The sequence below is a fragment of the Camelus bactrianus genome, chromosome 18 (assembly GCF_048773025.1).
Source record: "Camelus bactrianus isolate YW-2024 breed Bactrian camel chromosome 18, ASM4877302v1, whole genome shotgun sequence".
Lineage (NCBI taxonomy): Eukaryota > Metazoa > Chordata > Mammalia > Artiodactyla > Camelidae > Camelus > Camelus bactrianus.
In genome coordinates, this window is record NC_133556.1 from 25,837,044 (window position 1) to 25,854,224 (window position 17,181).

Consider the following 17,181-nt stretch of genomic DNA (forward strand, 5'->3'; position numbering starts at 1 on the left):
TTGGCTGCATGTTAGAATTACCCAAGATTTTTTTTTTTTTTTTTGGTTAAAGTCCTGATGCTGGGGCACCCTGGACCAATTCAATCAGAACCTCTGGGAAGGGGGAGAGGAATGGGATCAGGAACCAGGAGATTCCAGTATATAGCCAGTGTATATAGCCAGTGTCAAGTGTTGAGCACTAGTTTATATGCAGTTTTATAAGCTCCTGTAGACTAGTGCTTCTCAAACTGTAATGTGCAACAGATGAATTGTTAGAATGCAAATTCCCTCTCAGTGGGTCTGTTCTGGAGCCTGAGAGTCTGCATCTCTACCAGGCCCACCCAGGTGATGCTGCTGCTGCAGGTGCCTGGACCACACGCTGAGTAGCCTGGGCTTAGAACCTGCTCTAGGGTCAGGCCATCGCTTCTGCAGCTCTGGACTTAAATGGCCTCAGCCAGTTGCTAGCTGTGTGTTGCTGGGCAAGGCATTTAGTGCCTCTGATTCCAGTCTGTCCTCTCATCTGTAAGGTGGGAATAAGGGTAAGACTTCTTTTACAGAAGCAAGTAAGAGTAAGCTGAGTAAGATCAAGTTCATGTTTAATGTATAAAGTGCTTAAGCATTGCCTGGCACACTGAGTAACTGCACAGATGTATCTCATATGAGATACAGATTTATATATATTGCTGCTCAGTGGGCTGTCAATCTCCTTGGGTTAAACCAAGTTCCTGCCATAGGTTTTTTTCTACAGAGGTTATGGGGGTTATCAATAGAGTTGCAGGCCAAGGAATCAGGACTTACAGGTATTTGGGTGGTAATGAAAGGAATTTTAAATGAGTAGTAACCTCCAGCTCCCCAACTAAGGGGCCAGGAATTCCTGTTGTACCCCAGACTCCCCATGGGCCTCTTCATGGCACTTTCTGGAGGTCAGGCAGGGTTGCAGCCCTGGGAACACAGGAAGGATGAAGCGTTGGTTCCTGCCATCCAAGGGCCAGGGAGGGGAGTGCATGCAGCGGGGGCAAGGTACCAGGGGTAAAGGGTTCCCCTGTGCTCCCCCCAACACAGCGTGGCATGGAAGATCTGGGCAAGGAGTGGGCTGTTCTGGGTTCCACCCACCCACTAGACACCTGGTGTCTTGGGTGAATCAAAGACTTTCTTCAGACCTTCAGCTCTGAAAACTGGCTGACAGTAATAAGAGAGGTGAATACGGTCACAGATGTGAAGGTCACTGGGAGAAGTGTTATATCAACATACAGGGCTCCTTTATAATAAAAGGCACCCAAACTTCCTATCCTTCTGAATTTGAAAGCAGGTTGTGTCTGTGGGGATTAAGGAGAAAAGATTTGTCCCTGGCTCCTGGAGGAACTCCTTAGGTTTCAGGGAACAAGGGGGTGGGTACCTGGAGGCAGAAGGGAAGGGGCTTTTCTTCGTGGGAGGCAGAGCTGGGATTACCAGGCTGTGGCCTGGGAGGGGAGGTGTCTGTACCCAGCAGAGAGGTGGTGTGCTGCTGCTTCAAAGAGTGCTGTGAGTCAAGGCAGACCCAGGGGCGTCTCAGGTACCCCGAGGCAGGGCACCCATGGTCCCCTCACCCCCATGCGCCGGCGATGTTCCCTCCTCCTTAAACAGGTCGCAGCCTGGGTGGGAGGGGGCAGAAGAGTTAGGTCCAACCCTCCCTTCTGACACCACTGTCCAAATAAATCACACTGATCCCTTGACAGAGGTGTCTGTTACAGACTAGGCACCTACCTTCCCTCTGCTTGCTCTCCCTGTGCCCTCAGCTCTCCTGGTAAAGCTATCGGCCATTAGAAGGGGATCCCCTCCCAAGGGGTTGGCTAAGGCTACCGGGGAGCCCAGGCCTTCCCGTTTTGGGTATCTCCTCCTTCTCAGGCCATGTCCCCTCTAATCTAAGGTAGAGAGGCCAGCAAATTCCTGCCCTTAAGGGGACAGAATTGGATGTGTGACTTAATAAGGTTGAGAGCCACAAGTAATCCCCTAAGTGCTCTGCCCGTAACCTAAGAGGGTCTGGCCGGCACACACCTGTTTTCACTCCTTTGCTGATAGCAACATAAAAAGCACGCTGGTTAATGACTCTAGGAAGTGACAAGGGGTGGTGTGGACATGCATCTGCCCTATCTTGGAAAGATCTCCCCGTGAGCCAGGATGCACGTGCCAGCCAGCAAGGTTGAGGAAGGGCTGGAAGGGCACGCCCAACTTCCATCCCTCCGGGGAGGCTGGAGAGGCAGGGTCAGGGGCGGGGCTCTGGGGTGGGTCAGCTGCTCTCCCGCGCCACAGCTGCCATCAGGAGGGAGGCAGGGTATAGCACCGCCTCTGCTGGCCCTCCAGGGCGGTTATGAAGACTAGGGAGGGAGGTGCCCCACCGCACTCCAGGTTCACACCACTCTCCTGGAGACAGGAGCTAGGCTGAGTTAGACGTTTTTGAGAAGCAACGTGAGTGCCAACCCCTTGACACTGACCAATCGTGTTCTAATCATCTAGAACCGCAGGTTTCCGCTTCGGGTGGCACAGAAGATGTTGACCATTTGTTGGAGAATCATTTCTCTGCTGGAGACGCAAGTCTAGAGGAGAAGGAAAGGGCCCTTCAGGCGGAGGCGGCCCTTGGAGAGACGAACCTGCTCCTTCACCCCCCAGATGGCGGGGAGGCTGGGAGCTCGGAGAAGAATGCCGCAGGGGGCTCCACCGCCAACGCCGGCCTGGGCTCTGATTCCGAAGCCAGCCCCTCCAATGCCTCAGCCTCGGAGTCCGCTCCCCTCGGGGAAGCTGCCGGGCCTGGGGAGGAGGATGCGGGCCCCCTGGGAGCGAGCGCCCCTCCCCCAGAAGGAGAGTTGGAGCCGGGGGAGGATGGGGGGCCGGAGCTCAGCTCTGGAGAGAGCCCAGGACGGGAGGCGGAAGGACAGGCTGGGAGTGGCGTGGGCCCCGAGGACGCCGAGGAGGCCCTTCGCGACGACCCCGCACAGGGAGCAGCAGAGGGGACCTCGGAACCTGAAGACGCAGGGCCCTCTCCTGGCACACAGATCGAGACAGAAGAGGTGGGCAGCCCAGAGCCAGGTCAGGAGCCAGAAGTGCCAGATGGAGCCGCGGACGTGGACGCAGAAGCCAGGGAGGGGACTGAAGACCAGGTGGAGCCCAGCTCCAGCCCTGCCTCGGACGCCGGCGCAGAGATGCGGGGTCCCCAGGAGGACCGCCCCCGAGAGGGGATGCCCGAGGAGCAGCTGGACGCAGCCTCCTCCGAAGAAGAGGGGGGCGAAGACAGCAGCGGCGAGGAAGAAGAAGGAGTTCTATCCCAGGAAGAATCCGAAGAGGACAGCGGGGACGGGGCTAGTTCGGAAGAAGCAGGAGGCGACTCGGAGGAAGAAGCCGGGGAAGCCCAAGAAGCAGCGGGAGGCGCGAGCCGCGGGGGTGAGGGGGCCGGACCGACCCAGGAGCAGTCGCACACGGAGCCCCGGGGGGCGGAGGCGCGGGAGCCCGAGGAGTCGGGGCCTCAGGGTAGGGGGTTCCCAGGGCTGCTCGGGGCGCTACCAGCGGCCGCGGTCCTCCCGGAAGTCTTGTGCATAGGGGGACAGGCAGGGACCCGCGGGGCAGGAGGGTCCCCAGCCAGCCCCGGGTTTGCAGGGTTGCGGCCCCATCGGGGTGCCCGGCCCTCGGGGTGCTCCCGGCTGCTCATCAGCCACTTATCCCCAGTTCTGAGGGACCCAGTGAGAGTCCGCGCCCTTGGAGGATCCAGAGGCGCTTGGTTGCTTCTGAGTTAGGACGTCAGAAACTTACTGGTTAGGGTCCCTCAGTGCACTTTACCGCGAACCAGTGCCTTATCCCAAAGGGCCAGGGGCATAGCGGCAGGATTTGAGGCCTGGAGGCAGGCTGGGGGGTGGAGCAGGCACGAGGGGACCACATTGGTGGGCTAGCACCTGGGCTCTTTCCTTGAAGACTAGACCATGATAGGCTGGGTAAACTGGGACCGCGGTCAGGATCTGATAAGAAATCTAGGCTGGCAGTGACGCTGATGTCCTGCAGATGTCCACCTGGAGCAGCAGCAGCCCGTCTCTCAGGGCCTGGGGACAGGGAGGGGGGAGTGGGCAGGGCCAAAACTACTGGGTAATACTGGACGTGTGTTGCATGCTAGGGGTGGCCAGCACCCTCTGTGGCCTTGTCCACCGAGTTCACCGGCCTGGACCAAAAGCTGGCTTATAGGATGGAGGCGCTAGGGTCAATCTTCACCTTCTAACGCAGGTTTCCTTGCAGAACTTGGTTTCCACACTTGTCAGGTACTCGTACACTCCGTTAGGGGGAGGGCCTTCAGTCATCAAGCCCCTCCCCTTTCCCCGTTCCCCCCTGTTCTGGGTCTGGCCGAGTAAAGAATCATTCTCCCCAGGTGCTGCAGGAGGCATACTGATTCTTCTCTGCTTCCCACCCCTCATGGAGCTGGTCTCCCTCTGCCCCACTGTCCATCCTTCTATCACCAAAAATCCTCTGTGCAATTAGCCCAGGTAGAAACGGCTGTGGTAATAGAGGCCCTGGAATGTGAGCACCCCTCCCCAGGAGCCTCAGATGATCACGGGCATCTCATGCTGGGCCAGCAGCGACACAGTCCCCCTGCTGAATCCCCCTCCCCAGTCTGCCTGTCTCCCAGGACTTCCTGATAAAATCCTCCCTTGATCAGGCCAGTGGTTTTCTTAGAATCCGAAATGCAGTCTCCCATTAACCACTCATGTCTCCTGTATCATCTCAGATCTCAGCCCACAGGCAAACCTCGGAAAGTTTTCTGACTCCCCATCCTAAGACTGTCCCTTTAAGACTTCGTAAGCACACTTCTTAGGCCTGCCTAGCTTCTGAAATCTTTCCTTCCGTAGCCACATCATTGTCTGTAATTATATTATTTTCCAGGTGATTTCACTCCCCTATCCCTGGGGACAGACTGTAGAAAACTCAAGGGCAGAGCTGGCTTGGTCTGGGGGCACCACGGCATTCACAGCACAATGCTTTGTGCTTGGCATGTATAGCAGGTGCTCAGTCTACTTTTGTTGAGTACATAAAATAGATTGCAGAGCTTAACAGAAGTTGAGTTTGGATTTTCAAAGTCCGTCTTAGAAACAAAGCTCTATTCAGTTGAACCTGGTGAGGCTTCGTGTAGCACTTCCTCACGGCCCCGTCCTGGCCCATCTCAAGGGAGCCTGAAGCCTCGGGCTCCTAGCTTTGCCCTAACCCTGCTCTCTGCTTCTCTCCCCAGAAGAGGTGGAGGACGTGAGTGAGGAAGCCCCGCTGAGGGATCGTTCCCACATCGAGAAAACTCTGATGCTGAATGAGGACAAGCCAGCTGATGATTTCTCTGGTAACCAGAGGCAGGAGCCAGGCAGGGCTGGGCTGGGGGTGCCCCGTGGCCAGTGGCCAGGCAGAACCTCCAAGGCTACGGCTGACGCTGGCAGGCACCCAGGGGAGGGGGAGCGCCCTGGAGATGGGGGGCTTCATGGAAGAGGCTCCGTGAGCAGTGTCGAAGACTTGGGTTGGCCAGGAGGAGGAAAGGCGATCTAAGCAGAGGGACCAGTGGTAGGGTGGAGGGCAAATTCCAGTGCTGCCGCCTGGGGACAGTGCCAGGCTCCAAGTCGTGGCTGAGAGGGTTGTTAATGAGAGTTTATCACGTTGGCTTTGATTTTTACAGTTCATAAAGCCCTTTCATGTCCGGTATTTCATTTCATCCTCATAATAACCCAAAGCTTTCAATAAGGCTTACTGTTTCCTCTTAGTCAATGAGCTAATGAAACCTGGAGGCAAGGCAGGGGTTTGCTAGGGCACATAGCTGGCTGGGGGGCGTCCACGGGGGTGGTTCGGAAAGCCTGACCCTCTGTGGCTCCATGTTCCTCCCTCTCTGTGCCTCACCCCATGAACCCCTTATCCCAAGAAGATGCTTGGGATGTCTGAATACTCCCAGGGGCACCGGGGATGTGGTGAAGGGTGTGGGGCTGGGGCTGCCATGCCTTCTTGCCCTTTAAACCTAAGGCAAGTAGAGGTACTGGCCGAGAGAAGGAGATGGGGTTCCCGTCTGCAGTAGGAAGAGTCTTCAGTTAGCTGCAGAGCTAGGTGAGGTGATGCTTCTGGACATACTATTGAGGGGAAGGAAAAGAGGATTAGGTTAAAAAAGAAAGAAAGAAAAAAGCTCCGGAGGCTTACGGGGTTGGGTAGGGGGATGCCTTCTGGTTTAAAGATTTCTGAGGATTGGGACGTGCACCTGCTCCCCACCCCCATCTCCCGCCCCAGGAATGCTGATGCACAGCCCAGGTTGGAGCCCACCCCTGCTCCCCACCAGACAGGGCCAGAGCTGCTCTGGGGAGTGAGCCGGGTCCACAGGGGTGCAGCTGGCCGCCCCACCCCACAGCGCCCCTGCCTGACGCTCTCCCTTCACCTTTCTCTGCCTCCAGTGGTGCTGCAGCGGCTTCGAAAGATTTACCACTCGTCCATCAAGCCCCTGGAGCAGTCTTACAAGTACAATGAGCTTCGGCAGCACGAGATCACAGGTACCCCTGGTGTCCAGAGGTCGGGCTTGCACCTCTGGCCGCCCGCACTCCCCAACGTGCATGAGGGGAGTTCTCCTGAGTTCTCGGGGAGGGGCAGAGGCTTCAGTGGCATGGACCATCCCTTCAAGGTGTGCCTTTAATCTGCACAAGGCTTCATGGAGAGCATTTGATCCGTGAACCTTCATGCCACGTAGTGCAGTTTTGGTTCCCAAGGACGGGGATGCCAACTTCCATCCCTTCTGTGCCCAGGAGCCCCCAAGAGCTCCCCAGTCACTTACAGATCATGTCTTTCGTTCCCCTGGTTGGCCTGGAATCCTTCCCTCCTTTTTATGGCTTCTCCAGTTGACTTCCCTTGGGTCTGGATTCTTTTAAAAATTGATTTTCAAAGTAATAAAAATAAGGTATACTTCTTGCCCCCCCAAATTCTGTGCAAAACAGTATAAATTGAAAAGTAAAAATCCCTTTCTTGACCTAATTCCACTCCAAGAGACACTCACTGCTATAGTTTCTTGTGAACACCTCTAGACTTTCCTCTGCAAACATGAGCATATACAAGTGCATCTTTTCATTCGTTTTACAAAGATGAAATTACACCACACCACTGCTCTTTCTGTTCCTTGTGAATGCACCCCCCTAAATGATACTACCCTGCTGATGGACCACTGAGTGTTCCCTTTTTAAAGTGTTACAGACTCTACTGTAATTGTTACATATTTTACCCAAGTAAATTTGTAGGATAAATTTTTAAAAGGAATGCTGCAATTCAACATTTTGAAGGTTGCCGCCCAGTTGCTAGAGTTCGGGTTGCCCCGCAGCAATGCCGTTTTAAAGTGCTGTTTGTCTTGGAAAGCTGTGAGTGATGGCAATATTCAACTGCCATTTGAATGGTCAGTGGTGTGGCACCGGCTCTGTGCGTGTTGGTTGGCTGTTTTTGTATTGCTTCCTGCGGGGCTCTCCATGCCCGTACAGTGGATGGGGGTTATAGGGCGAACAGTATTCCTGCTTTACAAAAGATGGACCCTTGAGGCCCAGAGAAATGCTGGGCTACCCAGGATCACCCAGCTGGAATTCAGAGTGGTAACTTTCTCCTCCTAAAGAGAAGACGGTTCCCTGGTTTACGATGACCTCTAGGATTTCTTGCATCCTCCTGCTTCTCAGAATGCGAGGGCCCAGGAGGCTTCGGGGAGGGCGTCCCTGGGTGCTGGTGCCCCTCTGTGTGCCCCGCCCCTCAGCCTCTTGTGTAACCTCCCTCCTCCGTGCCTCACCTGCAGCCTCCTACGTGTGCCAGTAATGCCCCCTGCTGCATAGATTGGGAACAGCAGCAGGGAAAGCCAGCGTGTGGTGGTCTCCCTGGAGAGCTTTAAGGTCCACAGCCCCTCCGTGTGGCCTGGACCTGGGGAAAAGAACCTTTTTGTAGGCTCTCTGTAGCTATAACTGGGGACACCTGCCTCCCCGGCCCGCAGCCTGCCTGACCCTCCCTGTCCCAGCAATGCGAAGGACTGAGTGTCTTTACAGGCGGGGAGGAAGGGGCAGGGCCTGGTACCAATTTCAGGCCCTATACATATGTGCCCTCCCCTTATGAGACACCAGCTTGGTCTTCGAGGACTTAGTTCTGCCTTAGAGAAAGAAAACCAGCCCCTTGAGAAGCAAGGTGCAGACACACTTGTGCAAAAAAGATGGGGAACATGGTCTCTACTGACATCACTTACATGTGCATTAAAGTGTCTGAAAGGACACAAGGGGTGTTATGGCCAAGCAGACTGGGACCAGGTTGGGGAGACTTTTTGCTGTATACGTTTTTACACTTCAGATTTTTGGACCGAGAAATTAAATAAATTAAAAACAAATAGAGTGCCAGGCTCATGGAGGCAGAGATGTCTGGAGAACTTTAGTGCTAAGTTGTGTGGGGCAGACCCCGCGTGTGGTGGCTCAGGGAGGGGCCGTAAATCAGCAGGAAGAGACCACAGCCTGTAGGGAAACCTCTTACCTTCCCCTCCCCGCCCGCTGGTTTTGAAAACACTGGAGGATTCTGCTTTTTCTTCTCCATTGGAGTGGGGTGTTCTCCCCAGCAGGGGATGAGGATTGCCAAGTCACTGCTTGGTCTTGGACACTGGCAAATGTGTCACGGACTTGGGAGGCTGATATTTGAGACAGGCCCCTGAGCCCGGCTTGGGCTGAGCCCGAGGTGGGGTGTCGGGAGGTGCAGCTAAGGGGAGGGAGGCAGGGGACAGGCAGCGCCCGAGTCCAGACGGTCCAAGACCACATAAGCCTCTTTCATCTTCTTTGTTCTGTTACCAGTTGAGATCGCAGAGTTTTAGCCTCTCCCACGTGGCAACTCTCTCCTCTCCCATTATGAATGATTCTCCCCCAGATCTCAACCGGAGGCTGCACCCAGAGTGAGCTCCAAACCAGTGTTTGCTGACTTCAGTGTGTTCCCTCCTCTCTGGCGCTGGTGTGTGGAGGATCTGTGCACTGCCCACCTGCTGTCTTCCCGGGTCTTCTAGCTGCGTCATCGCACTTACGTAGCAAGAGACGTGCCGCTGACTGCTCCACGCTCTTTGGTCCAGTGTAGAACCCCACGACCCGGTGACAGACTTTCTAGGGTGCAGCGTGAAGAACCTCGTGCAGTGAGGAACTTTGTGAGTTCACTTTCGTTTCTAATCCCTGCCACCCACAGATGGGGAAATCACTTCCAAGCCAATGGTGCTGTTCCTGGGGCCATGGAGCGTTGGCAAATCCACCATGATAAACTACCTCCTTGGGTTGGAGAACACTCGCTACCAGCTCTATACAGGTATCAGTGAGATTTTCTTGTGTGATTGCTGGTATTTCAAGGTTATATGTAAAAGCATTGTGAAAAATGAAAACATTCATAGGTGTCTTCAGTAGAACAATGAAAATACAAGAAACCAGTAGCTACACCTATGTTCACAGCAGCGTTATTATTCACAATGGCTAAGAGGTGGAAACAACCCACACATCCATCAGTGGATGAATGGATTGAATGGATAAACAAAATGTGGCCCATCCCTAAAATGGAATAGTATTCAGCCCTGAAGAGGAATAAATTTCTGACAAATGCTACAAAATGGGTGGATCTTGAAGATGTTGTGCTAAATGAAATAAACTAGACACAAAAGGACAAATATTGTCTGATTTCACTTTTATGGTGTCCCTAGAGTAGTCAAATTCATAGTGACAGAAAGCACAGGTGAGATTACTAGGGGCTTGTGGAGGGGAAATGGGAGTTAGTGTTTAGTGGGGACTGAGTTTCAGTTTGGGAAGATGAGACAGTTCTGGAGATGGATGGTGGTGATGGTTGCACAACAATGTGAATATTCTAGGTCCCACTGAACTGTATACTTAAGAGTGGATAAAACGGTAAAATTTACATCTACTTTATCACAGTTTGAAAACAGAAGCCACTAGCTTAGCAAACACAGTATCCAACACTTGTGGCACGTCCTCCCTGGAGCACCTTGCTCATCCATGTGGGTCTTCTGCCCAGAGATGACTGTGTTCCTTACCCTTGTGCCCGTGTGTGCAGGTGCTGAGCCTACCACCTCCGAGTTCACGGTCCTCATGCACGGGCCCAAGCTGAAGACCATCGAGGGTATTGTCATGGCTGCTGACAGCGCCCGCTCCTTCTCGCCCCTTGAGAAGTTTGGCCAGAATTTTCTGGAGAAGCTGATTGGCATTGAGGTTCCCCACAAACTTCTGGAGCGGGTCACTTTTGTGGATACACCAGGCATCATTGAGAACCGCAAGCAGCAAGAAAGAGGTAATTTAACACTCATTTCTGAGCAGCACGAGCTTGGTCTTAGAAACCTGTTGTAGACAGTGGTTGGTAGGCAGACGGGGGAGACGCCAGCGTTGTCCGGGACCAGGGGAAGCGTTCTCTGTTTCCAGCCCCTTCTTGTCACTGGTACCTCTTCAGTGTGGGATGCCTCATCCTTTTACCTCCCCAAGGACTAATCTGGTTTGGAGGCCAGCAGAATTTTCCCTACGGGAGGGCTGGCCTCCTCTGTCAGTAGCTCCTTCAGGTCCTTGCTGGGGCTGAACTGTCTTTGGGAGGCCCAGGCTGTCTGGATGATCAAGGCCCTGGACTGATAGGATCCTGGTCCAGGTGTACTTGACCTCTGGCTAACTTGAGTCTGGGTTAAACCTGACCTTCAACTCTTCCTAGTCCCAGTGTCTGCTTTACCAGGCCTGCTTCAGCACCAGCTTGTAGCAGACTCTCCAAAGCCCTCCTTGCCTTCAGGTGACAGGGGAGTGCCACTTTGGGCCCAGCAGGCACTAGGCTGTGACGCAGGGCACTGAGTGTCACCATGACCAGAGCCATCTGCAGAGATGAGTCATAACAGGGCATTTGTAGGAATATATGTCCAGATGGTGGATCTTAGTTTATGGTTATGACTCTCATTTGTTTATAACCAGACCCTGTTTTATTGCTAGTGATAATATTATCATTAATAATTATAATAATAAATTAACCTTTATTGCAGTCCAATAATGCATTGGCTAATTTTATGCATTATTGGTTGATTGTTACAGAAAAAAATTCAAGACAGGTATTCCTAGTCTTCTCATTTTGGAAATAAGTTAAAGGAATTAAAATGTATTGCACACCTACTGCGTGACGGGCTGGCAGTTTTAGTTTGGGTGCTTTTCCTATGTTTATAGCAACTCTGTAATCTTTGTATCAATTTAGGTGTTAGTGTTCGTCTCGTAATTTTGTAGCTAAAATGCTAGAGGCATGGAAGCATTTCCTACTTAGCTGGCCAGTGGCAGAGCCCAGATTCCAGCTCAGGCCTTAGTGGCCTAAGTATTGCACCTACTCTTTCATTCCGTCTAATTCTCTGACTTCTTTCCTTCAACATCTTTTTTTTTTTTTTTTAAATGGAGGTACTGGGGATTGAACCCAGGACCTCATGCGTGCTAAGCATGCGCTCTCCCACTTATCTTTGCCCACCCTCCTCCTTCAACATCTTTGCCGCTGCCCTAGATCTTTTCAGACAGTAGGAAAATCTCCGTTTGGAAAAAGTGTTTTGCTTTCCTGAAGCCTTGGATTCCATTGCAGATTAAAACAAGGATCAGGTCGTTATGTGTTGAGGGTTGACAAGGGGCAGGAGATATGTAATTAATTCTTTAAAAGTTTTTGTTGGGGTAATAGCTCAGTAGTAGAGTGCATGCTTAGCATGCACAAGGTCCTGGGTTCAATACCCAGTACTTCCATTAAAAAACAAAAAATAATAATAATAAAAAAGTCTTTGGAAACCCAGAAAATCCCTGATGCTCTTACTCCCTTCAACCCACGAAATGATATGGTTCTGGAAGGAGGTGTGAGGGGCTCAACCTGACCTCTCGTTCCTTCTTCCCAAGGTTACCCCTTCAATGACGTGTGCCAGTGGTTCATTGACAGAGCAGACCTCATCTTTGTCGTCTTCGACCCAACCAAGTTGGACGTGGGTCTGGAGCTGGAAATGCTCTTCCGCCAGCTGAAGGGACGTGAATCCCAGATAAGGATCATCCTGAATAAAGCTGATAACCTGGCCACGCAGATGCTCATGAGGGTCTACGGGGCCCTCTTCTGGAGCCTGGCCCCGCTCATCAACGTCACAGAGCCCCCCAGGGTTTACGTCAGCTCCTTCTGGCCACACGACTACAAGCCTGACACCCACAAGGACCTGTTTCTCAAAGAAGAGATCTCCCTCCTGGAAGACCTGAACCAGGTGATCGAGAACAGGCTGGAGAACAAGATCGCCTTCATCCGCCAGCACGCCATCCGGGTCCGCATTCATGCCCTCCTGGTTGACCGCTACCTGCAGACGTACAAGGACAAAATGACCTTCTTCAGTGATGGAGAGCTGGTCTTTAAGGACATTGTGGAAGACCCTGATAAATTCTACATCTTCAAGACCATCCTGGCAAAGACCAACGTCAGCAAATTTGACCTTCCCAACCGTGACGCCTATAAGGACTTCTTTGGCATCAACCCCATCTCCAGTTTCAAGCTCCTGTCCCAGCAGTGCTCCTACATGGGCGGTTGCTTCCTGGAGAAGATTGAGCGGGCCATCACCCAGGAGCTCCCTGCCCTCCTAGGAAGCCTGGGGCTGGGGAAGAATCCAGGTGCTCTCAACTGTGACAAGACAGGGTGTGGCGAGACCCCAAAGAACCGCTACAGGAAACCCTAGGTTGCCGCAGCCATCCTTGGGTTCCTGTTGGTGAATGAGCTTGCATCTGAACTGTCTGAGAAGTCCTGGTTTGTTAACCCTTTGAGCCACACTGGCAAGAACCATTACGCATTGGAGATTTGGGGATTCACGGAGGCCAGTGGTGGGGGAAGGTGTGGGTGGAGGGAGGAAAGTGGAAACTGTGAATTATCGCGTTGCTTGTCTTGTTGCTTCAATTACGGCGCCTGATTGAGGCACTTCGGGCCGCACCTGCTTTCCCTGGGTCCTTATCTCGGAAGGTCAGAGAGCAGCTAAATTCTAGGGTAAACTGAATTCATGAGTGCCAAATAAGCTAAAAGCAGCTGAAATTCCTTTGTCCCTTATAAGCTGGGAAAACAGAGAAAACTTGAGTTCCACAGGCCTGTCTTCTCCTCCACACACAGTCCTCTGTTGCTCCCCAGCCCTCAGCTGCCTCCTGAGCTTGGGTTGACTCCCTAGGAGACAGTCTCTTGGGTCTGAATCAACCTGGGGTTTGAGCCTACCCCCAGGCCCTCTTCCCTGTTTTCACAAGGGGCGGGGAGCGGTTCAGGACACCAGAACACCAAGAGAGAACAAGAGTTCCTGGCTGGAAGGATCTGCCCCCTGCTCCCAACCCTGGCCATTTCTCTGGCATCGTCTTCTAAACCAGCTGGGAAGCTCAGTCCCTTTCTCAGCCCCAGGAGGAGGGTGACTCTTCTGTGCATTCAGGTAATTCACTTCTTGGAAGCGACTTCAGTGAAAGTCCTGGCAGGGCTCAGAGGGTTAATTGGTTTGCAGTGTGTCTTTGTCTATTGCATGTCTTGGAAAACTCAGACCCCAAAGGCTTTGGGTTTCAGAGGGGACAGTGGAGACCTTGCTCCTTGCTGTAGCCCCAACGTCTCCGCGGAGACACTCGGCAGAAGGGTCGTTCCTTCCTGGTTTTCATCACATGGCTTTCCTTTCCCTTCTCCATTCCCTGATGTGCACTTGAAACTCGGAGTCATTTCCTGGGACTCAGAACCCGCACCAGCCTCCGAGTATTGGTGGCAATCCAGGCCCGACCTTCAGTTCCCACCTGAACTTGATGCTAATTCCCACTGATTGCACCACAGGGGAGCCTGGCTTCAAATACCGATGAGTGCGAATGTGTGTGTATTGCGTCTTCCAAGAGAGATTAGGGAGATGACAGAGGCCGGAGGGCACAGAGGAAGAGCTGGCTCTGAGGGTCCTGCCCACCTGGCATGCCGTCTTGGTGGGGGGCAGCAGGGACGGAGGGAGGATGCTGGAGGGGAGAAGCCTTTTGATGGAGAGTGAGTGGCTGAAGAGTCTGTAAGTCCGGGAGACCTGGCCTAGCTGCCCAGAGGGCCTCCTGCTGAGTGACAAGTGAGCCAGGCCCTCCTGGGAGTGAGCTGTCCCGGGGGACTTCACTACGGGGCAGGGGTCAGGACCCACTGGCCTCAGGGAGTCACCCAGACCAGAAGGAAACTGAAGACAAGGCAGAGGGAGAGGTGCCCTGAGGATTACGCAGTGGAAGCAAATCGGCGATCAGATTAGGTCCGCCAGGAGAACTGTAATCCGAGAATTCCTGTTTCTTGGAATTATTAACACTCCGGCATGTGCTGCAGCAGAAGCTGCCTCTTGTGGCTTTGCTGAGGACCCAGAACCACCCACAAGGAGACCAGAGCCTCCAGGACATTGTTTCTAAGGCCAGAGCCAACCAGAGAAGAAAAGTCTGCCAGGGGCATCCAAGGAGCCTGGTGACCAGTGCCTGGGGAGCTGCTTCCTTCTCGTTAAAAACCAACCCTTCCTCATCTCTGCATCCTTTATGCTCTTGAGGGGCTGCCCTCCCTTCTTGCTCTCAGCTACCCGTGGCATATCTGTTTTTCCCAGTGCAGAAGGGGAAAGAAAAAGTGCAGAACTGGGCATTTTTATAGCTGCTAATAAGGTCACCACTGCTTTGGGGGAAGCAGCTGGAATGAGATGAATACATTCACACAATATTTACATTTTTGGGGGTGGGGGCGGTGACATCGTCAGCGATCATTTCCCCCTTGTCTTTTTTCCATCCGTTTTCTGTTTCTTACTCCTGCTCCAAGGTTCACTCCTTGGCTTCCCGTCTCTCTAACTGCCCGCACGCCTGTCAGTCAACCAGCTGGGGCTTTAAGCGCTGTTTTGTGCCCCACTCTGTGGAGGTGGATTTCAAGCAGAATTCTGACTCTTTGGGTTGGGGGGTGGGGCAGTGGGGAACTAGGGGGGAGATTCAGGATCCAGAGATCCCCTGGGAGGAGCATCTGTAAATGTTTGTGCCTGAGCAGTTGCTGTTCCTCTCCAAAGCGGAAACTTTCCACTGCCCTTTCCATTCTGAGTTCATCAGGGAGAAAGTCTCAATAAAGTTCCAATCTCTCTGTAACACCTCATACTGTCTGGTTGTCTCCAAGCAGTGTATCTCTTTTTCTTTTTATCTAGTAGAGTGTCCTGGTTTTTTTTATTAAGACAGTTTTTTTAAAGAGCAGTTTTAGGTTCAAGGCAAAACTGAGAGGGAGGCAGAAATTTCCTGCACATCCCCTGCACCCCCAACCCCGCACAGCCTCCCCCATTATCAACGCCCCACCAGGTGGTACATCCATTACAATTGATGAACCTACACTGAGGACACGTCACTGTCACCCTGAGTCCAGAGTTGACAGTGGCGTTCACTCTCGGTGTTGTGCATCTACAGGTTTGGACACGTAGAAATGTGTAATGACACCTGTCCATCTCTATAGTGTCATGCAGGGTAGTTTTGCTGCCGTGGAAATCCTCTGTACTCTGCCTCTCCATCCTCCCGTCTTCTCTCATTGTGTGTACTAATTTCTAAGTTTCTTAGAGATAGACTGAAAATTTATAAATTGCCCGCCCTTGAGCTGGACCCCTTCCAGGCACCTTCTTCTGAAGCTCCCTCCTGCTTCTCGCCTCCCAGTGTCAAAGGTGACCTTCAGCTGGCTCCAAAACTAGGGTTCCTGTTGTATAATTGGAAACCTGAAGTCACATTCTCTCCTCAGCACTCGTATTTGTCATTTCCCCTGGCCTCCAAGGCAGTAGCCCATTAGTAGGAGTTACTGAAGCTTCTGTCCCTAAATCTCTCAGAGGAGGCTCAGGTAGGTGGTCACACCATTGTGTCCCCTCCCTCAGCCACGCAGCTGCCCACCTGGCACCTGGAGGCTCAGGTGAGGAGCCAAAGGTCGGCCCTGAATGTGAGGATGGTGCCTCCCCTTGGCTTCTGCAGAAGGCGGTGCCGCCATGGCATTACCCTAGCTTCCTGCTGGTACCTGTGTTCAAGGAAACCCAAACCTGTCCCTGACTCTGATCCTGTGACCTTCTCAACACACTTTAATGTCTCTGTGTGAGCATGTTTCCAAAAGGAAAAGAAGTGGGCCCTGGGAGTGTTAGTGGGAGGTTGGGAATAAGCAAAAAGGGAGTATGAGTTAACCCACGCCAGCACTGATGGGGTCAAGCCGGAGAGGATGCTGAATTCAGTGAATTCAGTGCAAGGCCACCTGCTCTGGTGTCTCCTAAGTTGAAGGCTGATCTCAGGGCAATGTGGTTCATTGCCTCCTTGTCCCTCCCTTGCCCTCCTCCCGATTAGGGGGCCCACAGTCCACAGACTGATCAACTGAGCAAGCTGCCCCAGCTAAGGCTGCTGCCACCCCCTCCGCCCGCCTGTGACTCCAACCAGAGTTTTCCCATGACTGGGAGAATATGGAGCTTTTCCCTGGAAAAGGGAAGGTAGGTGAAGTTTTCTTTTTTTAATTTAAAGAAATGATAAAATAGATTTTTAAAAAAATTTTACATTTTTAATACAATTTTTAAAGGTTACTTTTCACTTAACAGTTATTACAAAATATTGGGTCTATTCCCCTTGCTGTACAATACATCGTGAGCCATTCTCATGGCCAGCAGTTTGTGCCGCCCAATTCCCTACCCAGGAGAGGTCTGCTCTGAAGGTGAATATAGCACACCCGCCCCGCTGGGGTTTCACACGCCTCATCCCACTACCTTTACGTTGCCTGCTGTTAGGAGGACAGAAAAACAGAAATGCAAAAGGCATGAAGCAAAGTCAAAGGCCATTCTAAACGAGCAGATGCTTTGAGGGATGTCGTGAATGGAGGGAGTGTGTATGTGTATGTGTCCCTGGGATATTGGAAGTTTCACGTGGCTATGTATGTAAGGGGTGGGCAAACACATGCATGTGTGGATGGGTGCATGTTGGGCAGCAGGCGCAGATGTGAGTGGGCCTTAGGGGAGTCAAAAGGGTGGGCACTATGTTGTGCGGAGAGGGTCCAGGGGAATGGGTATGTCTGGGGTAGGTCGGTGGGTGTCGCTGTGAAGTAACTGCACGAACAATGTGTGGATTACAGATCATGGGAGCATGTGTGCAGGCAGATATGTGTGTTTAGGGGGTGAAGCTGGATGCCCAACCCAGGGTGGAGACCCAGGACAGTTCAGCCCTA

The 17,181-nt window shown here is 52.7% G+C and overlaps 1 protein-coding gene across 3 annotated transcripts in view; it reads left to right on the plus strand.

Annotated features, from left to right (window-relative positions):
• Nucleotides 1-15,108, plus strand: part of SRL (sarcalumenin) — a 34,900-nt gene extending 19,792 nt beyond the window's left edge. For 2 of the 3 annotated variants that reach the window (XM_045512719.2, XM_074346396.1), the window contains 5 exons: nt 5,219-5,320; nt 6,405-6,500; nt 9,178-9,294; nt 10,048-10,281; nt 11,883-15,108. In XM_045512719.2, coding sequence (XP_045368675.1) covers nt 5,284-5,320; nt 6,405-6,500; nt 9,178-9,294; nt 10,048-10,281; nt 11,883-12,694 — 1,296 coding nt within the window. In that variant the 5' untranslated portion in view covers nt 5,219-5,283 and the 3' untranslated portion in view covers nt 12,695-15,108. Of the gene's footprint in view, nt 1-2,472; nt 3,481-5,218; nt 5,321-6,404; nt 6,501-9,177; nt 9,295-10,047; nt 10,282-11,882 lie in introns of all 3 variants that reach the window. The other variant, XM_045512718.2, reaches the window with a different exon arrangement.
• The last annotated feature ends 2,073 nt before the right edge of the window (nt 15,109-17,181 follow it).